Source organism: Oncorhynchus nerka, linkage group LG17 (assembly GCF_034236695.1).
Source record: "Oncorhynchus nerka isolate Pitt River linkage group LG17, Oner_Uvic_2.0, whole genome shotgun sequence".
NCBI classification, from domain to species: Eukaryota; Metazoa; Chordata; class Actinopteri; order Salmoniformes; family Salmonidae; genus Oncorhynchus; species Oncorhynchus nerka.
In genome coordinates, this window is record NC_088412.1 from 28049772 (window position 1) to 28075123 (window position 25352).

General features: G+C 42.5%; 1 protein-coding gene across 2 annotated transcripts in view; it reads right to left on the reverse strand.

Annotated features, from left to right (window-relative positions):
• The window catches only part of LOC115145006 (FAS-associated factor 1-like), a 94531-nt gene that overhangs the window by 37239 nt on the left and 31940 nt on the right, over positions 1–25352 (reverse strand). The window contains exons 8-13 of one of the 2 annotated variants that reach the window (XM_029686205.2): positions 16757–16840; positions 4599–4694; positions 4359–4518; positions 4196–4259; positions 3998–4079; positions 381–535 (exon numbers count right to left, since the gene is read on the reverse strand). In XM_029686205.2, coding sequence (XP_029542065.1) covers positions 381–535; positions 3998–4079; positions 4196–4259; positions 4359–4518; positions 4599–4694; positions 16757–16840 — 641 coding nt within the window. The remainder of the gene's footprint in view (positions 1–380; positions 536–3997; positions 4080–4195; positions 4260–4358; positions 4519–4598; positions 4695–16756; positions 16841–25352) is intronic. The other variant, XM_029686206.2, reaches the window with a different exon arrangement.

Below are 25352 nucleotides of genomic sequence, written 5' to 3' on the forward strand. Positions count from 1 at the left end.
TGAATCGGAAACTAACTGTTGTGAAGTTACGGAAGAGAGATAAAGTTGTTGTCACGTTGATAAGACAACTCCCTCAACCTTGGGTAAATAGATATGGTCGCCCAGGCAACGCAGACTTCATGTGAGCTTCATTTCGAACTGACCCTCCATTGAGGCAGATTAGTGAAGATTGCCCAATTGGGGCCTCATACTGCAAACACAAGTGCTTTTGTTAGCACACATCCCCCTTCCCGATGAAGAGGGGCTTGAGTTAAAGAGAAGGTGGTGCGGAGTTGGCGACTGGGGGCTGAATATTATCCACTTCTCAGATTCTCTAATATTCAGTCTGTTCTCCAGTAGTGGATTCCTGAGATGTGATGAGGGCATATACTTAGACATACCTGGCTTTGTTAGCTTCTTTAGTGACATCCCAGGCCCATGTGATGAAGTTCTGGCTCAGATAGGACACTATGGAGTCTGCACACATCATCTGGGAGCAGAAGACGTTGCCGAGCACACTCTCGTCGTTGTGGAGGTATATTGCCAGCAGTTTTCTCTGTGGAAACGGACAGCAGAGGTATTTCATTAGAGGTGTGAGGATTTAGAAGCCAATGGGTTAATGACCAGCCAGACCCTGAAACAGGGGCTTCACCCAACACAGCACTGGAAAGGGGAGACAAGTGTCCTTGCTCAGAGTCTGGTTATATTATCATTGAAGGGAGAGGTTTTATACAGCTTTCGCACGTCGTTCGACAGGAGACCGCGAGTAAAGAGACTGCTTTCACAGACAAGGCCAAACCAGTCAAACGCAAAACACACAAAATCAAATGAACAGGGAGTAAATAAAACTTCCTTTGAGGCGGCCAATGAGAAAACAAAAACAGACAAAATCACTTTATTTTACACCAAATGCCATTGGCCTTCTCAGGTTAACAGCAGGAGCGGACAATATTGACAATGCTCTAAATCCATGGATAGACACCATATGAGCCACAGATTCTCAAGACTCACTGACAACTCATTAAAAAACAAACACAGCCACAAACAAAAGGTTCTCTTGGATGATGTAGGAAATAAAGCCCTCTAAATTACAGAACACTCACTCAAATTTCTTTCTAACCCCCTATGTTCCTTACAACACTCTCAGGAGCTCATTTCTCAGGAGCTGCTCTATATACCAAAAGCAAAATCCACACAGGCAGAAAAGTGAGGGAAAGTAAAAAAGAAAGTTGTGCTATATTGTGGCCTGTGTAGAAAAGGAGTGGGAGAGCACTGCTGTGTTTGCTCAGCGATTAGAGGTTTAGAATAAGCTCCCTGGTTCCTAGCGGGAAGGAGCTTGGGGCTAATTCAGTGGCCCAATTGAACGCCCTGAAAAGATTAAACACTCATGCTGAGAAGACAAGCAAATGCAGCCTTGAGGAGAGTTTTTTTTCTTCTTCTTCTCACAAAAGACGAAATGAGACACGCACACACTCATTATCTTATACATACGTGCACGTAGGCGCATGGACACGCACACACACTCGTCCCTCTGCAACTTATAGAAAGTGCTAAGTCTCCGGAGGACATTTTCACAAACAGTAGGTTCAAAAACATACATTCTGTAAAGAAAAAGGGAAAAGCCCTCTTCTCTAATAACACCCAATCACAAAGTTCATCGTTTTACTTAAACGGTCTTCTCTAACTGTTCCCCATCTTCTTTCACATTTCATCTTTTGTAGTGCATTTCTAAGCAGGGACAAATCGCCTGTAAAACTAAATTACTAGGTTCAACCCGAGCTAGAAAGTGACCCAAAAGCCGCTGGTGTGAATCGTCCCACCTGTTCACCATACAGACAAGGGGAAGAGGAGGAGAGTGAAGAAGCTTGAGAAAACCGATCTGTTCTGTGAGCCAGACTGTAGTGATTTTCACACAGCACCCTGTCGGTGTTCACTCTTGTCTCTTCCTCTTCTAGTGGAGACCAGAGCCATGTGAACCAGGTAGCCGTTGGCCAGGAGCTGGCAACCAGAATGGGCTCAGCTCACATACGGCTGCTTTTTTGTGTCCGGCCTGGACCATATGATTATCTGCAACATGAGTAGGAATTCTCCCACACAGGTGCTCCACTGGGGGCTGAATAGAGTGACAACTGGCAGATGAAGACCAGTCTGTGAACAAAATGTAGAACCTAACTCATCTTTAAACCACGTCACACAGACACAGATTGTTATGAGAATGCAACACGACACCAGTGAGAAAACAGCCATTTGTTTTCTTTTACAAATGAGTTTCTGTAGTATGGGTCATTAGAGGATAAGGTAAAAATACACCTGCCTGATAACTGTGGCCCCTGATAAACACACTGCCATATCTCATTTGTGACAGCCAGCCAGTTTATGTACTTTATGTACTGTGTTGTGGGAGGACATTTTTAATTATATCCTGTGTTGGGGAGTGGAGGAAACGGGTGAAAGTGATCATCCACAGCAGCCTCAAGAAAAGCAAACACTTCAAAATGAAGACCTCAAATTACTGCTCCCCTGACCCCACACACTGAGAACACACATTCAGATCAACGCTTTAACAGATGGTAGGTAGATAAATTGAACCGATTGAAAACACATGATTTTGTATTAATAGCTATATTTAGTCTAACCACTTCTGAATTTATGTTTTTTTTTTAAGGCGCAATAACAGGGTCAAAAATGAAGTGAATACAAAGCAATAGCATTCAATTGTAGAATTGCATTAAAATAACAGTCTTTACACAGTTGAAACTAATAGTCTAAATATTCAGCTGGGCTTCAGTTCACCTGACTGGAACTGTTCTAGTAGAAACAAATGAAAATATTAAAAGCCACTAAAATGATCACTTTCACCAGAGCAGGGAGGGATGAATGAAAATATGTTTATCCATTTCCCTACCTGGTATCGATTTCTCCTCTTTCCCCCTCATTGCTCTTTTGCTAAATTACGGGGGATTTAAGAGGATACTTGAGTGTGATAAAACCCTCACCCCGGCACTGCTATGAATTTTGATGCGTGTCTTTGTGCGAGTGAGAGCAGGGTTACTCCGATTAACCACACCGTTAAGGGGATTTAAGAAGACCCTTGGCAGTGATGGGTGGCCTGTCTGAAGAGCCTTACTGCTGATCCCCTGGAGGGCTCAGCAGCCCAAAGCATTTTCATTAAGGCTGGATTGAGGCGCATCTCCCCCTCTAGAAACACTTCATCAAAATGTAGTGTTTTACTTAGTGATTAGCCCGTCAGCCTTTGAGACTGAGCAAAATCTCTCCACGGCCCCCCTTCTCCTGAAATGTGCACCGTTCCAATATCCACTTAATGAACAACTAGTTGCAATGACAAGAAGGGAGCGATTTAGACCAATTTTGTCAAGAGGACGGTGGTGGTGGTTGGGGAGGGGCGGTTTCGGTATAGTTGACACCCAATGGTCACATCAGTGGGAGTCAAATGTGTGTGCGTTTCTCCAGTCTCATCTCCTCCAGGCCTACAGGCAGTGAGCTGGGGGTCAGCTGCATGTGTCCCTTCATATTGGTTTATTTTCATTGACACAATGTACAGTCTCCGGCTGCACCACAGAGAGGATATCCACAGCGAGGGGGCCATATTGCACTGGCTTAGCGAAGAGGATATCAGCTGGGAGACAGGCAAGACGCCAACCGAGCCTCTGCCTCATGGTCTAAAACCCCCCAAACATCTTGCTGTGTTCTCCCATTCTAATAAGACAGTAATCCACACAAGCTGTCAGTTGATACAACCCTCGTTAAAAGGACAAAGCAGAAAAATGAAGAAAAATTGTGGGCTAAAAATAAAGTGGCAGCTGTCGTGAAACACATTTTATGAGCTTTATGAGAGGAATCAAATGGTGGCTCTTTTTGAACAAACACTCCCACTTTTTATTTTAAAAACCATCCAAGCATTTAAAAAATAAATAAGCATTGACAATGATCGTATAGTATCGTGTCCTGTAAACCTGTAAATCATCCTACCGAGACAGGCTCCTGTATTGTTACTTACATCTCTGGCTTTGCCATAGAAGGCCTCTTGAGATGCAGCCTCCAAAGTCCCAATGAAGAACACTGGATGACATTCTCCATACCTGCAGCAAACACAAAAAGGAGATAGATCAATAAGCAAGAATGCATGAACTTCCACATCTTTTAAGAAGCACAGACCCCTTTTGATACTAACGATAAAACAATACTAAAAACCTACCTTGTGGTAAATTCAGCAGTAAAGTGCAGTAAGGCATCTACTTCATTTTCAGTGTTCTCTGGCACTGCAGAGAGTAAAAAGCATTAGCTTAATAACAGATTGATAAACAATAAATCAAGCTTTTTGAATCGAGTGGCAGCATCACACTCAGTGAGGTACGTACTCAAGGGGGCTTTCCGACAGCCTGTAGAAGTCCCCATTCCGAACATCTCTGATTCGTCCACTCCAAATTCAGATGCATCCTCAAAGTCATCCCCTTCGCTGTCACTTACCATGTGAACATCTGCGCACTGTATAAACACATTCACTTCAGTATTGTTGACCTATCAAAACACAATAGAAAATGTAAAAGAAGGCCAAATAAACTGTGTGTGCGTGTGTCTCTCTCTCTCTCTCTCTCTACCTCTTCTGTTGGCACCCGGGCGTTGGCTGGTGAGGACCTTCGACACACACCGAGGTGATGGCAGGGGTAGCTGATTCCAGAGGCAGCTAGTGTCATCTGGGGATAGAAATCACTGAGATCAGTAAAAAATATTTACAATAAAAAATGAACTTAATCTATTCATTCCAATTTTAACCTTTAAAATAAACTGAACAAAAATAAAACACATGTAAAGCATTAAAAAATTAAAAAATATCATAAATATTCCATGCACACAAAAACCTTTTCTCTTAAAAACTTTTCGCACACATTTGTTTACATCCCTGTTAGTGAACATTTCTCCTTTGCCAAGATGATCCATCCACCTGACATAAAGAAGTTGATCATTACACAGCATGATCATTACACAGGTGCACCTTGTGCTGGGGACAACAGAATGCCCTATAAAATGTGCAATTCTGTAACAAAATGCCACAGATTTCACAAGTTGAGGTTGCAATTTGCCTGATTTCCTTATATGAACAGTAATTAAGTAATATCTTTGAAATTGTTGCATGTTGCATTTATACAATACATGACCAAAATTATGTGGACACCTGCTCGTCAAACGTCTCATTACAAAATCATGACCTGCTATAACAGCCTCCGGGTATCTGTTAAGGCTTTCCACTAGATGTTGGAACATTGCTGTAGGGACATGCTTACATTCAGCCACTAGCGCATTAGTGAGGTCGGACATTGATGTTGGGCGATTAGGACTGGTTTGCAGTCGGCGTTCCAATTCATCCATAAGGTTTTCGATGGGGTTTGTGAGGACAGGGCTCTGTGAAGGCCAGTCAAGTTCTTCCACACCGATCTCAACAAACCATCATTTAAAAAAACAAATCATGTAAACCTGTAACTAGGCAAGTCAGTTAAGAACAAATTCTTATTTACAATGACGGCCTAACGGAGAACAGTGGGTTAACTGCTTTGTTCAGGGGCAAAATGACAGATTTTTTACCTTGTCAGCTCGGGGATTTGATCCAGCAACCTTTCGGTTACTGGCCCAACGCTCTAACCACTAGGCTACCTGCCGCCCCCAAAAGGCGTTCCCATACCCGGAGTCGAACCCAGAATCATCTAGAAAGTCATTGCATGCTGTAGCATTAAGATTTCCCTTCACTGGAAATAAGGGGCCTAGCCTGAACCACAAAAAAACAGCCACAGACCATTATTCCTCCTCCGCCAAACTTTAAAGTTAGCACTATGTATTTGGGCAGGTAGCGTTCTTCTGGCATCCGCCAAACACAGATTCATCCATTAGAATGCCAGATGGTGAAGCGTGATTCATCACTCCAGAGAATGCGTTTCCACTGCTCCAGAGTCCAATGGTTGCAAGCTTTACACCACTCCAGCCAATGCTTGGCACTGCAAACGGTGATCTTGTGTGCGGCTGGTCGGCCATACAAATCCATTTTCTGAAGCTCCTGACGTACAGTTATTGTACTGATGTTGCTTCCAGAGGCAGTTTGGAACTTGGTAGTGAGATTTTACGAACTGACTTGTTGGAAAGGTGGCATCCTATAACGGTGCCACGATGAAAGTCACTGAGCTCTTCAGTAAGGCCATTTTATTGCAAATGTTTGTCTATGGAGATTGCATGGCCGTGCGCTCAATTTTATACACCTGTCAGCAACGGGTGTGGCTGAAATAGCAGAATCCACTAAGGGGTGTCCACATACTTTATTTTATTTCAGTATAAATATACAGTGGGGTCTGAAATGATTGACACCGTTGATAAAGAGGAGCAAAAATGGCTGTATAAAATAAACAATTCAAATACTGAGACAATGCATATAGTATGGGTAACCGTTTGATTAGCTGTTCAGGAATCTTATGGCTTGGGGGTAGAAGACTTGGCGCTCCGGTACCACTTGCAGTGAGGTAACAGAGAGAACAGTCTGACTAGGGTGGCTGAAGTCTTTGACAATTGTTAGGGCCTTCCTCGGACACTGCCTGATAGAGGTCCTGGATGGCAGTGATGTACTGGGCCGTACGCACTACCCTTTGTAGTGCCTTGCAGTTGGAGGCCAAGCAGTTGCCATACCAGGCAGTGATGCAACCAGTCAGGATGCTCTCGCTGGTGCAGCTGAAGAACCTTTTGAGGATCTGAGGACCCATGCAAAATCTTTTCAGTCTCCTGAAGGGCTTTGTAGTGCCCTCTTCACGACTGTCTTAGTGTGTTGGACCATGATAGTTTGTTGGTGATGTGGACACCAAGGAACTTGAAGCTTGACAGCTCCGTCGATGTGAATGGGGATATACTCGGTGCTCCTTTTTTCCTGTGGTCCACAATCATCTAGGGAGAGGTTGTAATCCAGGCACCACAAGGCCAGGTCTCTGACCTCCTCCCTACCGGCTCTCACATCATCGTCATGATCAGGCCTACCACTGTGATCAGGCCTACCAGATGTGTTTGTTACCTTCCCTTACCACCTGGGGGCAGCCCATCAGGAAGTCCAGGATCCAGCTGCAGAGGGAGGTGTTTAGTCCCAGGGTCCTTAGCTTAGTGATAAGCTTTGCGGGCACCATGGTGTTGAACGCTGCACTGAAGTCAATGAATAGTATTCTCACGTAGGTGTTCCTTTTGTCCAGGTGGGAAAAGGCAGAGTGGAGTGCAAAAGAGATTGTGTCATCTGTGGCTCTGTTGGGGCGCTATGCAAATTAGAGTGGGTTTAGGGTTTCTGGGATAATGGTGTTGTGAGCCATGACCAGCCTCAAAGCACTTCATGACTACCAACCTGAATGCTATGTGGTAGTTATTTAGGCAGGTTACCTTCGCTTTCTTGGGCACAGGGACTACGGTGGCCTGCTTGAAACATGTTGGCATTGCAGACTCAGACAGGGAGAGGTTGAAAATGTCAGTGACGACACCTGCCAGTTGGTCAGCGCATGCTCGGAGTACACGTCCTGGTAATCCGTCTGGCCCCGAGGCCTGGTAAATGTTGACCTGTTTAAAAGGTCTTACATCGGCTGCGGAGAGCGTGATCAAAGTCGTCTGGAACAGCTGGTGATCTCATGCATGCTTCACTGTTGCTTACCTTGAAGCGAACATAGAAGTAATTTAGCTTGTCTGGTAGGCTTGATTCACTGGGCAGATAGCGGCTGTGCTTCCCTTTGTAGTCTAATAGTTTGCAAGCCCTGCCACATCGGACAAGCGCCGGAGCCGGTATAGTACGATTCAACCTTATATTATATACAGTAATTCTTTGGTCATCTTTATCAAGGGTGTCAATTTCGGACCCCACTGAAAGGAGGAGTCAAGGGAGAAATAGATCCAAGTTCAGCATTCACAGATAAATCATTTAGATTTTCTGATATGATTAGAAGAAAGTAAAGTTTATCCAGCCTGTTATGGGGAATATATATTCAAGGTTTATGGACAACCTAACTATAGACACTGTAAATGTCACCTACCACAGAGGTGGGACTCATTAAAGACGGTCTATACGGCTACACCAAGGGATAGGGTAGAGGCTAAGGAGAGTGATGGGACCCCAGTACCCATGTGTGGTCCCGATCTAAGAATTTTGACTTCGATACCTAAACCAGGTTTAGTATCACGATATGCGATACCAAAATGATACCACAGCCACAAAAATAATATTAGCCAAAGTCACAGAATGGCACTTGATCCAGACAGATCTTGAGTTCAATATCATCAAGATTTTGCATGAAGATGCATTATTAATGAATCAATTATACAGTAAATTGACAGTCGGCAAATCTAGAAACATAACAGTAATAATTTATTTAAATGGTAAATCTCTACTGATAAACTGGGTAAATCAAGATGTAGCAGAGGCCAATTCATAATACAGGTGAATGTATATTCAATAGGAGTGTGTGCATGCATTGAGTTATTGAGCTTGTTTTGGCTGATTTCATTGGGCTACATTTGGGACTTTTTTATTGTATTGATCAACAACATTTGCATGGAAGAAGCCATCTCTCCCTTCATAAAAATGTGTGCAGTCTAAGACCTATGACATCATTCACACACAGTCAGTTTGAGGCTAGAGCAAAGATTATCTTGCCAGAGATGAGGCGGGGAGAGGAAATTAATAAATCACTTTTTTGGTGACTGTAAGCAATATTTAGTGTTAATGGTTTGCATATCACAAACAATAATTCATGTTAGCTTCAGCTGTAAGGTAGCAAGGAAAGTTAGCCTACAAAGCTGGAAGCAACCTGGTATCTTCTTGCAATGTAAACAGGACCGGGTTAAAGCAGGGGTTTACCAGGGCTGAAGCCCCTGGGCCAGGCTCGTGGGAGGACCAAGAGGCAGCACAAAAAAAACAAGTACAAAAACCTTAGAAAAAAAAGTCAATAAACTGTATATATTATTATCTATGTAAAAATGTGTGCGGTCTCATTAAGACAATGTCATTCACACACAGTCAGTTCAATTCACCTGGTCAGTCTAAGTCAAGGAAAGAGCAGGTGTTAAATGTTTGCACCAGGCCAAAAAAAAAAAATGATCCTCGTGTGGAAATTGTAAAAACGCCTGCGCTCAACTGTAGCCTACGACACATAGCAAACGTCGATGGCTTTATTATAAAAGGGGCTTCTTCTTCAACAGTAAATTTACCACGCATCGAAATGCGTCTTGGTGCACATATTTGTTTACAGAAAATGATGGGTGTGCCAGAAAGGGGGGCATGAGACCTATTAAGAAAACAAAGCCCCGGGGCCTATGATTTCTTAATACGGCACTGATTGTAAAGTTTCTAGACGGTAACGGACATTGTTTTGTGAACAGTAATTAACAATTTAAACAATTCTACATGCCATGTTGCATTATTTAAGTGTTGTTAACTTCTATGCGGCCGACTCCCAGTGCAGTGGTTTCTCAGGACAGGATAGAGCTAGCAGTAAGTGGTGCAGGCACGGTGCGTTATAATAAGGGGAATTCGGCTGCGCTGATTGACTTGATCCTCTCTCAAAATCAGTAGACGACGTGACACACATGACAGAAGTACCAAAAGTAACAAATTGGAATACCGAATCGTTTTTCGCGTTCAAGTATCAAAAAGGTACAAAAGTTTCAGTATACTGTGCAACACTAGCATCCATCTTTTTACCTCAGTGTTGCTCACTAACCTGCCCTCCGAGAAAGGGATGATCACAGCCATAAATCAATACGGCATGTGTTAAAAGGCTTTCATTATTTCATTTTTAAGTATGACAGTCTAAAACAGAATTGAGCGCATGTAAGGTCGATCTGAATCTGACCTCAACGAAAAACCATCACTGACAATATCAAAGAGCATGAATAAAAGCATTGTCAAACAATCGCTTCTCAGCAATACTGTGTTTTAATCTGTTCATAATCAACATTAGCAAACCAAGTCATCACTCATCGACTGTAGTTCATTAATACTGTAAAAATGGACCTACTCGTTCACCGCTTGAGAAACGCGTGGCATTAACTGGGAGGTTTCAACAGAATGCTGTGATTGACACACTGACAGATAAAAGGGAGAGTCCCTGGCAGTCAACAGCAGGGGGTGGAAATCTTTGCTATTGTCAGGTGCTATAGCCAACAAAGACCAGCTGGGAATTGTTGAATCAGGAGCCAATGCCATGCAACAGCAATTGAGTTTCAAAAGCAGAGTGACTGCTGGAGTTTTCCACATCTCTTTTAAAGTGATTCAGCCAGAAAATAGCGTAACCACTCGTCCTCGGTCACCACATGCTTTTCTGGCTTATAAAAACAACATGCCCAAATATCAGAGAGAGCCATCAGTCATTTGAGAATTTACTGTTAATTACTTCTGGCGCTAGAAATAAGGTTCTCTCTTGACCATTGTACTTCAAATTCCCACTCGCTAAACGGCTAAGCAAAAAACAAATATACAGTAAATAACTAATAACAATAACAAGCTATTTACAGGGAGTACCAGTACTGAGTCGATGTGCAGGGGTACAAGGTAATGGAGGTGCCAGGGTAAGTACAATTTTATTTTATTAAATCACATGATTTGTAAACAAGTGTACACTAACAGTGACATGCTTACTTAGAGGCCTTTCCCAACAATGCAGAAAAAAAGTAATTAGAGAAATAGAAAAGTAATGACAGTCTATACACATAACAAGTAATAAGTACACAATGCTTAACTATAACTTCACTACATACATAGGGTACCAGTACCGAGTCGATGTGCAGGGATACGAGGTAATTGAGGGAAATATGCACATATAACTAGGAATAAAGTGACTAGGCAACAGGATAGATAAACAGTAGCAGCAGCATATGTGATTAGTCAAGAGAGTTATTGCAAAAAGGTCAATGCAGATTGTCAGGTAGCCACCTGGCTAACTATTTCGCAGTCTTTTGGCTTGGAGGTAGAAGCTGTTCAGGGTCCTGTTGGTTCAGGGTCCTGCGGTAGCAGAGAGAACAGTCTATGGCCTGGGTGGCTGGAGTCTGACAATTTGTGCCTGGTATGGAGGTTCTGGATGGCAGGGAGCTAGGCCCCAGTTGCCGTATCAGGCGGAGATGCAAGAAGCTGTTTTCGGTCATAGGAAATGGTGGAGACATTATGTAGCCATGTTGATTTTATCAATTTATAAAAAGGAATTGGATGGACATATTCTAGACTGTAAATTGAGTTAGGTTGACACACTTTGTTGGTTTGAAATAGCACATTTCCAAACAGTGGACCAAAGAAAGCAAAGTGCTGTTAAAGAAAATGATTGACACAGGGGTTTGAGAGGCTGACCCATTGAGCAGGACAGCGACGACGGCTTTGAGATGTGAAGGAATGCCATGCTCTTTTCCTCTAGCCTCGACAATCGAGTGGCAATCAAACGTGAGAATTTAACAGCGGCCGAGTGGACCCCCTTGACAATAAGAGGCTTTCCTCTTCCGAGGCCCTAATATGTGTAGAAATAAAGTTGATCACTTCCCCAGTCAATGAGGGACCTTGAGGGGAGGGATGACATGTGTGCCCAAAAAAAGGAATAAAAGTTGAGCGCTCACCCAAGCCAAGCTTTGACCCTGTGCCTTCCACTGATGCTTTGGGACAAGTGCAGCTCCACAGCTCTGTGACGGAACGCCGCAAGGCATAGGGGAGAGGTTAACCCCCCCCACACTGACCTTCTCTTCCATCCCAACACAATGAACAAGCTCCTCTTTTTTGGATTCTTTTAATTAACACTTGCATTGAAGCTTCTAAGCATTGGGGAGCGAAGCAGGGAAATAATTCTCTCAGCCCCCCTCGCTGGCTCTCTTTCTTTCCCTCTCTCCCTCTTTCTCTTATTCTCTTTCTGTTTCTTTTTTTTCAGGCAGTGTTTGGATTAGGTCTCTGGCTGTGAGTGAGATAATTACCACTGACAGCTGCACTGACGGCACCCAGAGCCCCAATAGCACCTTGTTCAACAACTCTTTGATGAAGGGGGACAACAGAGCCTGAGAAAGAGAAAATAAAGACGGAGGAGAAGAGAAGAAAAGAATAAAGAAGCCCCACCCTAAACACCTGTTGGTCCCTTTTCAGGTTCGTCCTTGCTGCTGCAGATATGTCACTCCTGATTAGGATCAGGGGTCCTGCACCAAGTGTGTGAGGTTCACACAGGCAACTCTGATCTCCGGCTTCTCCACAGAGAGTCACAGTGGGAAAGGAATGCCGGTCTGCTGCTGGATCAACAGCGGGGTGTTTTACCACCATGTAGCCCTGGCACAATTATCGTAGAACCGACAATCATGGACAATAACCGTGAACTCAAATAAATCGTCAAACTTCTAAATAATTCCATTTTAGGAGAAGGTGCATTTCAAGCTAAAAAAAAAATAGGCAACTGTGGCCATTTGCCACATTACTCCAAATTCCATAATTGTCACATGCCTACCACTATGCTCACAGACTAGGGGATCCAAGAAGTGGCCAAGATAATGAGGAACACTTTGGATGATTTTTTAATTGTTTTAATGTATTAGAGCAATCAATGCAGGGGTGAAAGTAAATGAAATTTCTTCCCGGCACGGGACCTGTGTGTGTGCTCGCACATGCACCAAAAAAAATGTGGGCCTTATCATAGAAATACATATAGAATCACTATTAATTCCATAGGATCTGTGTGGGCCAGGTCGTAAAGATTTTACATTTAACTTTTACAACTTATTACCTTTTATTGTGGCAAACAACCAGTCATGTTCTCTTCCAAATGTGAAATAATCACTTCAAAAGGGCTCTTTACTAGGCTACCCGTGCACATTTCATCCTCTAAAACAGTGGTGAATAGAAGACATCTGTTACACAAAACACCAAAAAGTGTAATGACATTTGGCAAATGTCATTAGGCCAGAAAGTATGGGTATACTCATGTCCGCGAGCGTGTTGTCGGCCACCCATCTCTGCCTTCGCAAAATGTGGAGCATAGGCTATACCACCTCACCTGTATTCAAGTCCATTCGCTCACTTTTCATGCCTCTGACATACACTAATGACAAAGAATTGTGTAATAGCCTACAGTTTTTGACATTTTGTTGGAATTATTGTGATAGCCGTACCGGTAAAACATGAGCCTAACCCCCCACTATCTATTTTGCTGGGACACGGTACCAGACCGCCTTACTTTTAGCCCTGACTCAAAGTAGCATTAGCAAATGTATTTGGTCATTAGAGGGCGATGGATAGAGACCGCCTACACAGTCTCTCCTCCAAAGAGCTCATGTCCCCCTCAGAGTCTAGGCCCACTGAATGTCACCTAAAGACAGCAATCACAGGGGGCTCTCTCTCAGCTTATCACTGAGCCCTGTCGCTATGGCAACCAGCAGGCCCCAATAAGCCTGCACGGGCCTGTCAACTAGAGAATCCATTAAAAGCCGGGAGACTCGGCGACGGGCGCGGAGCCCTCTGAGAGTGGCTGCATTAATACATTAGCAAACACCATGAAACACTGGATAAATGTCAGCAATTATGGCAGCAGAGAAAACAAGAGAGTCTAATAAGGATGTCCCACTGTCTGTCAATCACTCCCAAAGGTGCAGGATCGCCCTGTCAATCAGAACGGCCAGAGCGCCTACCGCCTGGCTCGGCTTGATTTCTCAGAGATGTGAAGGAAGGAAATTGTAATAAGAAGGTCTCACAACAGACCAATCATCTTTCACACCAAGGGAGTCAACGGCCCTTTACCTCAAGGAACAACTGTTTCCTCATAAATGTGCCTTTATTGGTTTTTCATCCCAGCCAATCCCAAACATCTTTTGATTTGAGCATCAGCTTCATCATAATGTAAGGCACCATGGATATAGGCTTATACTGCCAAATGAGCATCACCCTCTCATTTCTGTGGCCAGGTTGCTTGCATTTCCCTTTACTCTCTGTCATTATATTTCACTTCCTTTCCATTTGAAATATCAAGTTACCTCACCGAATCACATTGCCAACCAAAACAAGAGGTTTCTTCCTGCTCGGATGTCATTTTTATGTAGGCTAACCTTTTGTGGCGCTACACACAATGTAGGCACAGTACCAGGGACGTGAAGTACGGAAATAAATAACTAATTTCTAATTTCAAAAGTAAGCTCCTACCCGGTTTGCTTTCATGAACAAAAAAAAGAAAAGCAACCCAACAATCATAGAACATTTCAATTTGAGCGTAAAGCACAATTATAAAAAAAACGTAGGTCAAATAAGTCAATCAATTAGCTGCTAAATCTATAAATTAGACAATTCAAAGCCTTATATTTTCAACATTCACAAGGATCTAAATGAAAGTGACTCTTGGCAATTGGTTGCCAAAAGGCTGTGTGGGTTGGAGTGGCTGGCGGAGGTGGCGCCCAGCGGAGCTTGTGAAATGATCTTTAACTCCAGAGAGCTGCTCCAGCAGTGTACAGTACATGACTATGCCATCACCAATATAACGCCTGTAATCTAACAAATATGTAGATGTCGTTTATCTGTGACTGAATTTTTTCCCCTCCACATTCACTTGAACGCAGACACTCACGCAATAATGTCTGATATTGCAACGGGTCTTTAATTATAAAACTGCCGGGTGGTAATAAAACCTCTTGGTTTGAACAATATTGATCTACAAATTGAATAAACGTAAAATTATTACACGTTAAAAAGGGAATTCTGCCCCCCACACACACACACACACACACACAAAACAATAAGTGAAAGCATACGCTGAGAATAATGAAAGCAGAGCTGAGGAGTAGTCATCGATTCTGACTCCTTGAAAATGTAATTTGAAGCCATGTTTATTGGTACAAATCCCCAGAGATGAGGCGGGGTTAATGAGATCTGCAATGAAACAGCCAGGCTGGCATGCAAGGGCTTTTCTGTGTAATGCTCAGAGAGACAGTTCAATAAGGGTCTGGAGAGGGCCATTATTGCAATCAAGGCTTTTAATATCTCTTCCCAGGAAACATGGGAGCAGAGAGCCACCTTAGCCAGGCTATGGCAAGGCACATGCCTATGACATACACCCACTTTCTATTAATCCCCAAGCTACCTTAGCACTTTGGTCAAGTCAAGGCTCATTGATAAGCAGCCTCACTCATATTCTGGGAAGTGAGAGATGGTGGGTTCAAAGGGCTGTGAAGTGACATTGTACACTTTACTGGTTTCTGATTGGACTTGATTTCTCAGCAAGAGTAATTAGTGCACGTCGAATGAAAGAGATGGATAACAATTAAAATATACAGTGTACAAAACATTCTCTTTCGTTGAAATAGTCTAAACAGGTGAATCCAGGTAAAACTTGTGATCCCGTATTGATGTCACTTGTTAATTCCACTTCAAAATCAGTGTGGGTGAAGGGGAGGAGACGGGTTAAAGAAGGATTTTAAGCCTTGAGACATGGATTGCGTGTCATTGGGTGAATAGGCAAGACAAAATATTTAAGTGCCTTTAAACAGGGGTATGGTAGTAGGTGCCAGACGGCGTTTTGTGCTCAACAGTGTCCAGCGTCTCAAGAATGGTCCACCACACACCTGTGGGAAGCATTGGAGTCAACATGGGCCAGCATCCCTGTGGAACGCTTTCGACACCTTGTCGAGTCCATACCCCAACAAATTCAGGCTGTTCTGAGGTCAAAAAGGGGGTGCAACTCAATATTAGGTAGGTGTTCCTAATGTTTTCTACAATGTCATTTGAGAGGTTGCCTTTGGCCACTGCGTTTAGCTTTAAGACACACAAAGAGCAAACCATTTGGAACAAAAAGGAAGTAGAACCTTTTGTTTCAGACTTACAGGAAAATACATGGTTGCAATGAAGGCCTATTTGCTTTCACAAGAGAGCAACCAAGCAGGTCCTAAAAGCTTCACTAGAAACTAAAAAACGGTGCAGTTATTTTTCATTCAATATGTCAAATATAATTTTTGAGTGTAGATGGGAAAAGAGAGGGTTCCCATCTGAACCAAAAAACACTTACAGAACAGGTTACTGAACTCTGTACTACTATATCTAAAACAGAAATGTTATTATATATTTTAATCATGCAAACCCAGTTTGGTGTAATGAATATGCCATAAAATACTGTAATAAGAACTTATAATTCAAAAAGCAAAGATTACATATAAGGCACCAACAAAATGTGTGCACAACAGCACAGTTGCATATCCATCCATACAATTAGCATGGGAACATATAGGCCTAAGCTGTCAAATAAAAGCACGGGGGGTTCCTCAGGTCTTCGTGTGAGGACCGCTTCTGAGCACTTTGACTAAGTTCAGCTGAATGGCTGGGAACCATGACCCCGGGCAGGAGAGGTCAGTGACACTCAATGATGTGAGCTTTAATGTCTACAGACAGAAGGACATGGGGGACAGTCTTTGACAACTTAATTAGTTTCAACATCTGGGCAGATGGTTTCAGCATTGAAAACATTGAACAGTTTCTCTCAATTGGGATTCACTACATATTGTAAAATAATAGGCTTTTGCCTAGCCTTCATGGAAAAAACTAACAGGGCCTTGAACCTTTAAATCATGACAGCTCAGCAGATAAAGACCTACATGTCAAATGGGCCTGTTAGAAGACCATCTTTGACGAGATATATTCTGAAATGAAAACACGGGAACACATTTTCCTCATGCATTTCAAGACTGTCGGTGAACAACAGCTATAAAAGGCCAGAGACAAAATTGTCATTCCCAAGAGACATGGTGTGTATTTCTTCCTTACTGAATCAGATGCCGAAGCAGGCCAGCCTTCCCATTGTTGGTGTCGCACAGGGATGTTTATCAGGTCTGAAACATTCCTCTTCACCTGAAAAAAAATGACAATGGCAAATAATTATGAAAATCATTTCAGGTTTATCAAACATGAAGCAAACTAATTTTAAACAGCAAATATCAGTAAGTGAACTGTACCAGACTATAAAAACAGCAAATAGACAAAACATCAGTGTGTGCTGTCTGCATAGCTTCCACAGTTCCTTCCACACCTTCACAGGAGACCGAGAGATAGCCACACACTTTAGCATCACAGGGAATAACAAAGATGGCGGGAGGGCACAATGGACAGAGAAAGAGCCCCCATGTTATCTGCATTCTGCGGATGCCTCGCTTAATTCCCAGGAACAACAGAACCACACTCTGAAATTAACAGTATTTCTCTTCTCCCATTCATGCGCGGTGTATTTGCACTTAATAACATTCCGTGCTTTTAAACAGTTAGCAGCGTCCCCGAGCGACACGCTCAACCGTCCCTGGCCTGTTGGTTTAAAGCCCAACGCCAGCCTGATGTGCAGTGGCCAAGGGTGATCAAAGCAGGCGTCGTCTGAGCGTGTTGGTCGCTGGATTCTAGCGCATTACGCCTGCAGAATGCACTACCCTGCGGGGGCAGATACTGATGTTGAGCAAACTGGCCATTGTGGTGGAAAGCTCCCTCCACACACAGCCAAATCCTCCCTCTAACACTCAGAGGGAGATGTATCTTTGGTGAGACGGAAGGCTCGTGCCCATAGACGTGGAAACTCCAAGAACGTTACAAAAACAGAGGATGCCAAGCAAAGCATGCAGCGTTCACACTGGTCTATGGGGAGTGTGTGAACTCTCAAGTTCAAAATGAGCTTCTATTACATTTTCAGACCAATCTGCTAATATCAAGTTGATCTAATGCAAATTGCTAGTTAATAAGGTATAAGACAGAGCCCCAACATCTACTACCATTTCATAAATGATTGAGGAGCAAACATCCCTCAGTAGAGTGCTTTTCTATATGTATTTTTCTTAATTTTTTCAACTGCAGACAAGTGTTTTTGTTGGGGTTGTCACCTGGTAAGAACCATCCTGAATCTGCATTGGTAATCGTTTATACATAAGAACTGACATGGGATCACGATATTCAAAACTCATTCTCTCTTCTCTGAAGCAGGACGCAAGTCGAAAACACATGCAGTGGGGTCAGGCTGGGTGGCCAGTGTTATTATAGAGTGTAATATCTATGTTTGACCAGAGGGCTACAGGGATTTCTCCTCCGAGTGCTGACCGTCAGGCAGGCGTAAACACTAGCGCCCAGCCTGTAATGAAGCGTCTCCAGTCAGAGCTTAAAGCAGCCTCAGAGAAACAACAAACTAATGCCCATACAGAGGTCCTGATGACTGCAAGCAGGCCACGGCACCTTAACCAGACCTACTCTATCAGGCCAGCCCAATCTCACACTCCTATACACTCAGTGTACAAAACATTAAGAACACATGCTCTTTCCATGACAGACTGACCAGGTGATGTTAGATCCACTTCATCATCAGTATAGATGAAGGTGAGGAGAACGGTTAATGAAGGATTTTTAAGCCTTGAGACAATGGATTGTGTATGTGTGCCATTCAGTGGGTGAATGGGCAAGACAAGATTTGTGGGTATGGTAATAGGTGCCAGGCGCACCGGTTTGTACCAAGAACTCAAAGCCGCTGGGTTTTTCAACACGCAACCGTTTCTTGTGTGTATCAAGAATGGTCCACCGCTCAAAGACCAACTTGACACAACTGTGGGAAGCACTGGACCAACATTCCTGTGGAACACTTGACACCTTGTAGAGTCCCATGCCCCGATGAACTGAGGCTGTTCTGAGGGCAAAAGGGTGCAACTCAATATTAGGAAGGAGTTCCTAATGTTTATACACTGAAAATGTTAACTCCAATATTTCACAATCTCGCAATTTTCTGACTTGAGCATAGTAGACAGAACTTCAAGGAGACAAAGAAAACAAGAACCTATAATGTTATGATTAGCAAGCAACTGAAATTTGACATGTAAACAAAGTAATGTTTCAACAAAACTACTATGAGTAAAATATAAAGGGGAGTTGGGAAACTACTGAATGAGTGATTAGGCTCATCCTGTTTGCTTATAACGACCATATTGGCTAATTCTCTCTGAAGCTGCCCTAAAATCAATATAAGACCAGGATAACATTCGTTATTTACTATTATTTTTATTTATATAAATTGTGCTCCAAAGGATTAACCGATACTCTAAAATCTGTGGTCACCTTCATTCTTAGTCAATCACCAAACATTTCTGTAGGAATGCCAACGATAAAGGCCCTCCTTTTTTTCGTGTTGCGCTGTTGTCGGGCAGGTGCACTTGATTCAGAAGCCCTGCGCAACATGTAAGCAAAGTGTTCACATTTTTAACTATTTCATGTCTGAAAACACAAACTCTGCCTACACGGCCGGGAGATCTGTGGCTAAATCTAGTATGCCTACTGCGCTGGCCAAACCATGTCACCACCATTGACTCCCTCAGACATTTCACCCACTATTGTGACCTCACCAACTGGAGTCACAGGTTCTTATAACTGTCCCTGAGGTCCTTTGATCTGACCATCCTGGTGAAATTCCTACGTGCCTAGCTACAGCTTCCACGATCCCGGCCACAGGGTTGTCAAAACATAAAACTCGCTTCTCTCTACTTCCACTCACACTGCAGCCGCAATTTAATGAGTAGCCAAATGTATCCATAGCTAAGGCATTAAATTAATGTTTGGGTCCACCAGCCACTGTCGCAGGTAGATTAAAAAAAAGGAAATGGAAACAAATCTACCAGCCATTCAGATTTTTTACCAACCAAAATATTATTGGCCCGCTATTTTTTTTTTTTTTTTGTGACCAGAGTCGTTTAACCAAAATATCACAGATGAGATAAATAAATCCACTGCCTCTAACTTCTTATGGCTGGGGGGCAGTATTGAGTAGCTTGGATGAATAAGGTTCCCAGAGTAAACTGCCTGCTACTCAGGCCCAGAAGCTAAGATATTGCATATTATTAGTCGATTTAGATAGAAAACACTATGAAGTTTCTAAAACTGTTTGAATGATGTCTGTGAGTATAACAGAACTCATATGGCAGGCAAAAACCTGAGAAAAAATCCAACCAGGAAGTGGGAAATCTGAAGTTTCCAAGTCTATCCAATATAGAGTGTAACATTTTGTCCGATTGCAATTCCTAAGGCTTCCACTAGATGTCAACAGAACCTTGTTTCAGGCTTCTACTGTGAAGGGGGAGTGAATAAGAGCTGTTTGAGTCAGGCGTCTGGCAGAATGCCATGAGCTCTGTTCCTTTCTAAAGGAAAATAAATTGTCCTGTTGGAATATTATTGAAGATTTATGATAAAACATCCTAAAGATTGAATCTATACATCGTTTGACATGTTTCTACGAACTGTAATGGAACTGTCGTCTTAACTAAGTGCCTGCGACCTTGTGAATTTGGATTTGTGAACTAAACGCGCAAACAAAAAAGGAGGTATTTGGACATAAATTATGGACTTTATCGAACAAAACAAACATTTATTGTGGAACTGGGATTCCTAGGAGTGCATTCCGATGAAGATCGAAGGTAAGTGAATATTTATAATGCTATTTCTGACTTCTGTTGACTCCACAACATGGCGGGTATCTGTATGGCTTGTTTGGTCTCAGTGCTGTACTCAGATTATTGCATGGTGTGCTTTTTCCATAAAGCTTTTTTGAAATCTGACACAGCGGTTGCATTAAGGAGAAGTATATCTTTAATTCCATGTATAACGCTTGTATTTTCATTTATGATGAGTATTTCTGTAAATTGATGTGGCTCTCTGCAAAATCACCAGATGTTTTGGAAGCAAAACATTGCTGAACATAACGCGCCAATGTAAACTGAGGTTTTTGGACATAAATATGAACTTTATCGAACAAAACATACATGTATTGTGTAACATGAAGTCCTATGAGTGTCATCTGTCATCTATGAGTGTCATCTGACTAATCAAAGGTTAGTGATTCATTTTATCTCCATTTCTGCTTTTTGTGACTCCTCTCTTTGGCTGGAAAAATGTCTGTTTTTCTGTGACTAGGCACTGACCTAACATAATCGCATGGTATGCTTTCGTCGTAGAGCCTTTTTGAAAATCGGACACTGTGGTGGGATTAACAACAAGTTTATCTTTAAAATTGTGTATAATACTTGTATGTTTGAGGAATTTTAATTATGAGATTTCTGTTGTTTGAATTCGGCGCCCTGCACTTTCACTGGCTGTTGTCAAATCGATCCCGTTAACGGGACTTCAGCCGTAAGAAGGGCGGGGGGTTACCGTGGTTGCGCCACTTGAGTAGTGATGGGCATTCCGGCTCTTTCAGTGAGCCGGCTCAACTCACCAAAAAGAGACAGCTCTTTTGGCTCACACGGCTCTAAAAAAATATCTGTTTTGTATATTTTCAAGTCAAACAGTTTGCCTATAATTGGTATTAAAACAATTCTAATTAAATTATTAAATGAAATCACAATACATTTAAAAATGCATTGGTTTATGAAAAAGGTCATAAAACATTTGCATTTAAAGTATAATTTTTTAATGTATATAAACAAAGTGCTTATAAATCTAACCAGTCAAAACTAATACAATCTGAACAGCATAATAGAATATTGCACCATATCAAAGAAAAATCATTTGCAAAACTGCAGCATCCCACTTAAACCATTAAACTGGTCCTGCTTCTCTTTTCTTTATTGCCATGTTATAACCAGCAGCACACAGCAATGCCATATTTTGCTTTTATGAGAAATTTGCATTAAAAAATGCAAGCTGCCTCACTTAAGGGGCTGATGCGGTTTCTTCTCAGTAATTATTTGTCCTGTTTTCGTGAAGACCCTCTCAGAGGGAACGGATGTGGCCACTATGCAGTCCCCCTGTCATGACTTTAGTAAGCCGTGGGTAGACCGAGGCCTTGTTCTTCCACCAGCTCAGAGGATCTGCAGATCCTATTTGGAGGAGCCAAATAGGATCGGACATCCATTATGGCATCTGCTGAGGGATTCCTTCATGCTGCATCCCCAGTTGCTCTCTCGTCAAACAGCAGACGTTTGTGGCACTACTGCTGGTGCTTTTGCTCCATCTGATCCCTCTTCTTCCTGTTGCCTGAGCCAGCTGGGTCTGTCCCTCCCTGCTGCTGAGGTTATTCTTTGAAGAGCCTCAATCGCTCTGGCATCACTGCAGGCTAACTTCTTAAACCTGGGGTCAAGTGCAACGGTTTCTGATAGCACATGATTATATTCCATTCTGTGGAATTTTCTGTCCATTGATGAACATAGGGTGTCCATCAACTCGGTCACGTCCTGTGGTTACATTTGCTTCTCTCCGGCGACTGGCTGTGATTCGCTGCAGACCCTTACACAGGACTATCATTTTTTGAGGCTGTCACAAAGCTGAAAAGAGAGAACAGTAACTTATTAGTTCAGGTTCATGTTTTGTCTTCTAATACTACATTCTCATCTACTGCTCATATACATATGTAGTAATAGCTGCTTACTGTAGCTCTCTCCACTGATTTCTACAGTGACCTGCTCAAAAGGTTCCAGGACTCCGCACACCACCTCCCATTCCTCCTGGGTCAGAGCATCAACAGGTGCATTGACAATGGCCAGGGTAGAGATCCTTTGACTCAAGAAACCGCTACAACATATAAAATGCTGAATTTCATCTTGTAGTGCAGTCTTGTTTAGGCCTTAGCTCAGGCATCCCCATCTGGCGTTGTGTAGACTTTAGTTCTTCAGCACCTACTGTGCTCCTGTGGAAGTATTCCACAGCTGCTTTCACTTTGTCCACAGTGGGCTTCATCAACTTCAGAGCATCTTACAAATCAGGTTGATTGTGTGGGCAAGGCATGGATGACGGGTCCATTTTACTTGCCATTCTCTGGCCCCTCTCAACAGTTCCTCTGCCAAGTTGTCTGAGGTGTGGCTGTCGCTGAACTCAAAGCAGTCCAGAAGACAGCTAGACATTGAAAAATGTTCAATGAAGTGACATGTAACCGACATTTAAGAAGTGGTTACCCTTGATGTCCAGCAGTCAGCGGTAAGGCAAACTGCAGTAGCTTTTTGGACTCTTTCCCACACTGAAGCCTGTGTGCTCTCGTACAGTTGTGGAATAAGTGATTTTGAAAGGGTTTTCCTGCTTGGAATTGTGTACATTGGATTTAGACTATAGCTATAATTTATAAAACTTCTGTCCTCCACGATCGAAAATGGCTGGAAATCGGTGGCAATCATTTTAGCCAATGCAATATCAATTTGGCCTTGTCTTGCTACAGACTTTGGCATAAACTGGTCCATAGAAAACTGCGTTGCTGTGGGTCACGGAGTACACATACTTGACTGAGTGGATACATCTCCACGTGTGCAGGTGCTGGTTCCACCACCATCACAAGCAGACCCGCTAGTTTGTCGAAGCTCCGCTACAGCTAGCTTTACAGTTGGGTGCACAGTTTGCATATGCCGGTGTAGCTTGTGCGTAGAACCAGCTTTATATGAGATTTTGTTTTGGCAAATTCTACTGTGCTCTAACATTGTCGACATCATTAAAATGCATCCAAATGCCACTGTGCTTCAGACTATTTCCAGCTGTTTTCACAGCTGTCCTTCGTCTCTCTCTCCTCGGCTGCTAAGTGTGTGGCTGTTACTCTGAGCAGACAGTCAGAACAAATGAGCAGTTAGGCCAATATATTTTTTCTTCTTCTCGCAAATTAGTTAATTCAATTCATTTAAATTATTTATATTCATATATTTTTTTTTAAACAAATATTTTTACAAATAGATTTGGCTCTTCTGATATGTGAGCCGGCTCCCAACGTTCACCCACAAGAGCCGGCTCTTAGAGCCTACTCATTCGCAAACAACCCATCACTACACTCGAGTCATATTGGTGCCTGTGAGATTGAGTCTGACTAGAAGCGTTGTCTTCTCTTTCCTAGCAGTTGAAACTCAAACATAGAAAAATAAGCAACCTTGAGAACAAAACAATGTAAATGGCCAATAAAAACAATTCTCACTTCAGCAGACATTTGTTTCAAGTAAATTAGACAAACTGTTATGCCTGTGCGCAGCGCAATAGGCTACAAAGGATTCATAGTTCTTTTGACTTGTGCTATTCATTTACCAGCTATAAAACATAACAGCACAAGTACTTTGAAAACAGCTACTGAAACATTTTATTATAAATGTATTCGCACTGTGGAGCCCTGACCACCCGCCAAAGTGGCTGGTAATAGACATTTTACCAGCCAATAACAAAATCAACTCGCAGGTGGCAGGTGTTAATTTAGGCCTGTCGATAGACCTGTGTTTTTGTTATTATGAGCAGGCCATCGTATTTTAATATCAATGAGTATTTCACCTTCTCTGGTCATAGGAACAACATGAATTTGTGCCTAAGGCAGATGTGGTGCGACTCGAGTTTCAACATCAAGAGGAAGACTGTGTCCCCTCTCTCTCCGGTCAGTCTCACCGAAGGAAGGAGAGAGCATGCGGATCCTCTGCTGTGATCTCCCTCCCTCCGCTGAGACTAATGCCGTGTTGCAAACAACTGTGGACTTGGAAATCTGACTTCAGTGCGTTCCAGACAATTGGGAACTGGAAGAAAAAAAACAAGATGGGAAAAATTGTTTTGAAAGGTCATCCAACTTCAACTTGAAGTTCATTGATGTCATGATTTATCTGTTTTTTCCAAGATCCCTGTTGCCTCGAAAGCACAATGACCATCAGATGCAGGTGCCATCAATCCAGTAAAATAAAAAGTCAAATTAGCAAATTATTTCAATTTATGCTAAGCTGTGCCTCGCAAGTGCTATAGCACCATCTCTTTTGTTGTCAAAGCGCACATTTTGAAATATATTATGGTCTGAGAAGTACAATACTGGCAGGCCAGGCATATAGCCAATATGCTGTGCTACTGTGTTAAGCCTACAGGTCAAACCTCATGCGTAAAGAACTGTTTTCATTGGGTTAATGTTACATTTTTTAAGACACTTTAAAAAATATTTTTCTGGGCAGTAGATCGACATGCTTTTTGACTGTGAAAGTGATATGGACTCAGAAAAGGTTGGTGACCACTGCTCTAAACTATGACATCTTAACTAAATAGAATAATTGAGTTTTAGAAAAATTATTATGTTACGAACTATATCCTCTATAAAACAAAACACTTGTTCAATTTACCTTCTTAGGTACAACTTAGAAGTATCAATCTATGGCAGTGAATAAGAATGCATAAGTGTGTTCTGAAGCACCACAAGCACACTAATAAACAAGAGCTGAATTAATTAAATTGTCTCAAAGTAAATCTGAAACTGCACTTTTCACAAGATCAAACTATGCAGTGAAATGCAGTTTGTGATGTCACCACTAGATATCTGCATTTCTATTAAGTAGATTTACTATAGTGCTTCACAACAGTCAAATGTCATGTAAAGAAACACTAAGGCAACCTGGTAATGAGAGCTTGTTATAACAGAAAACAATTA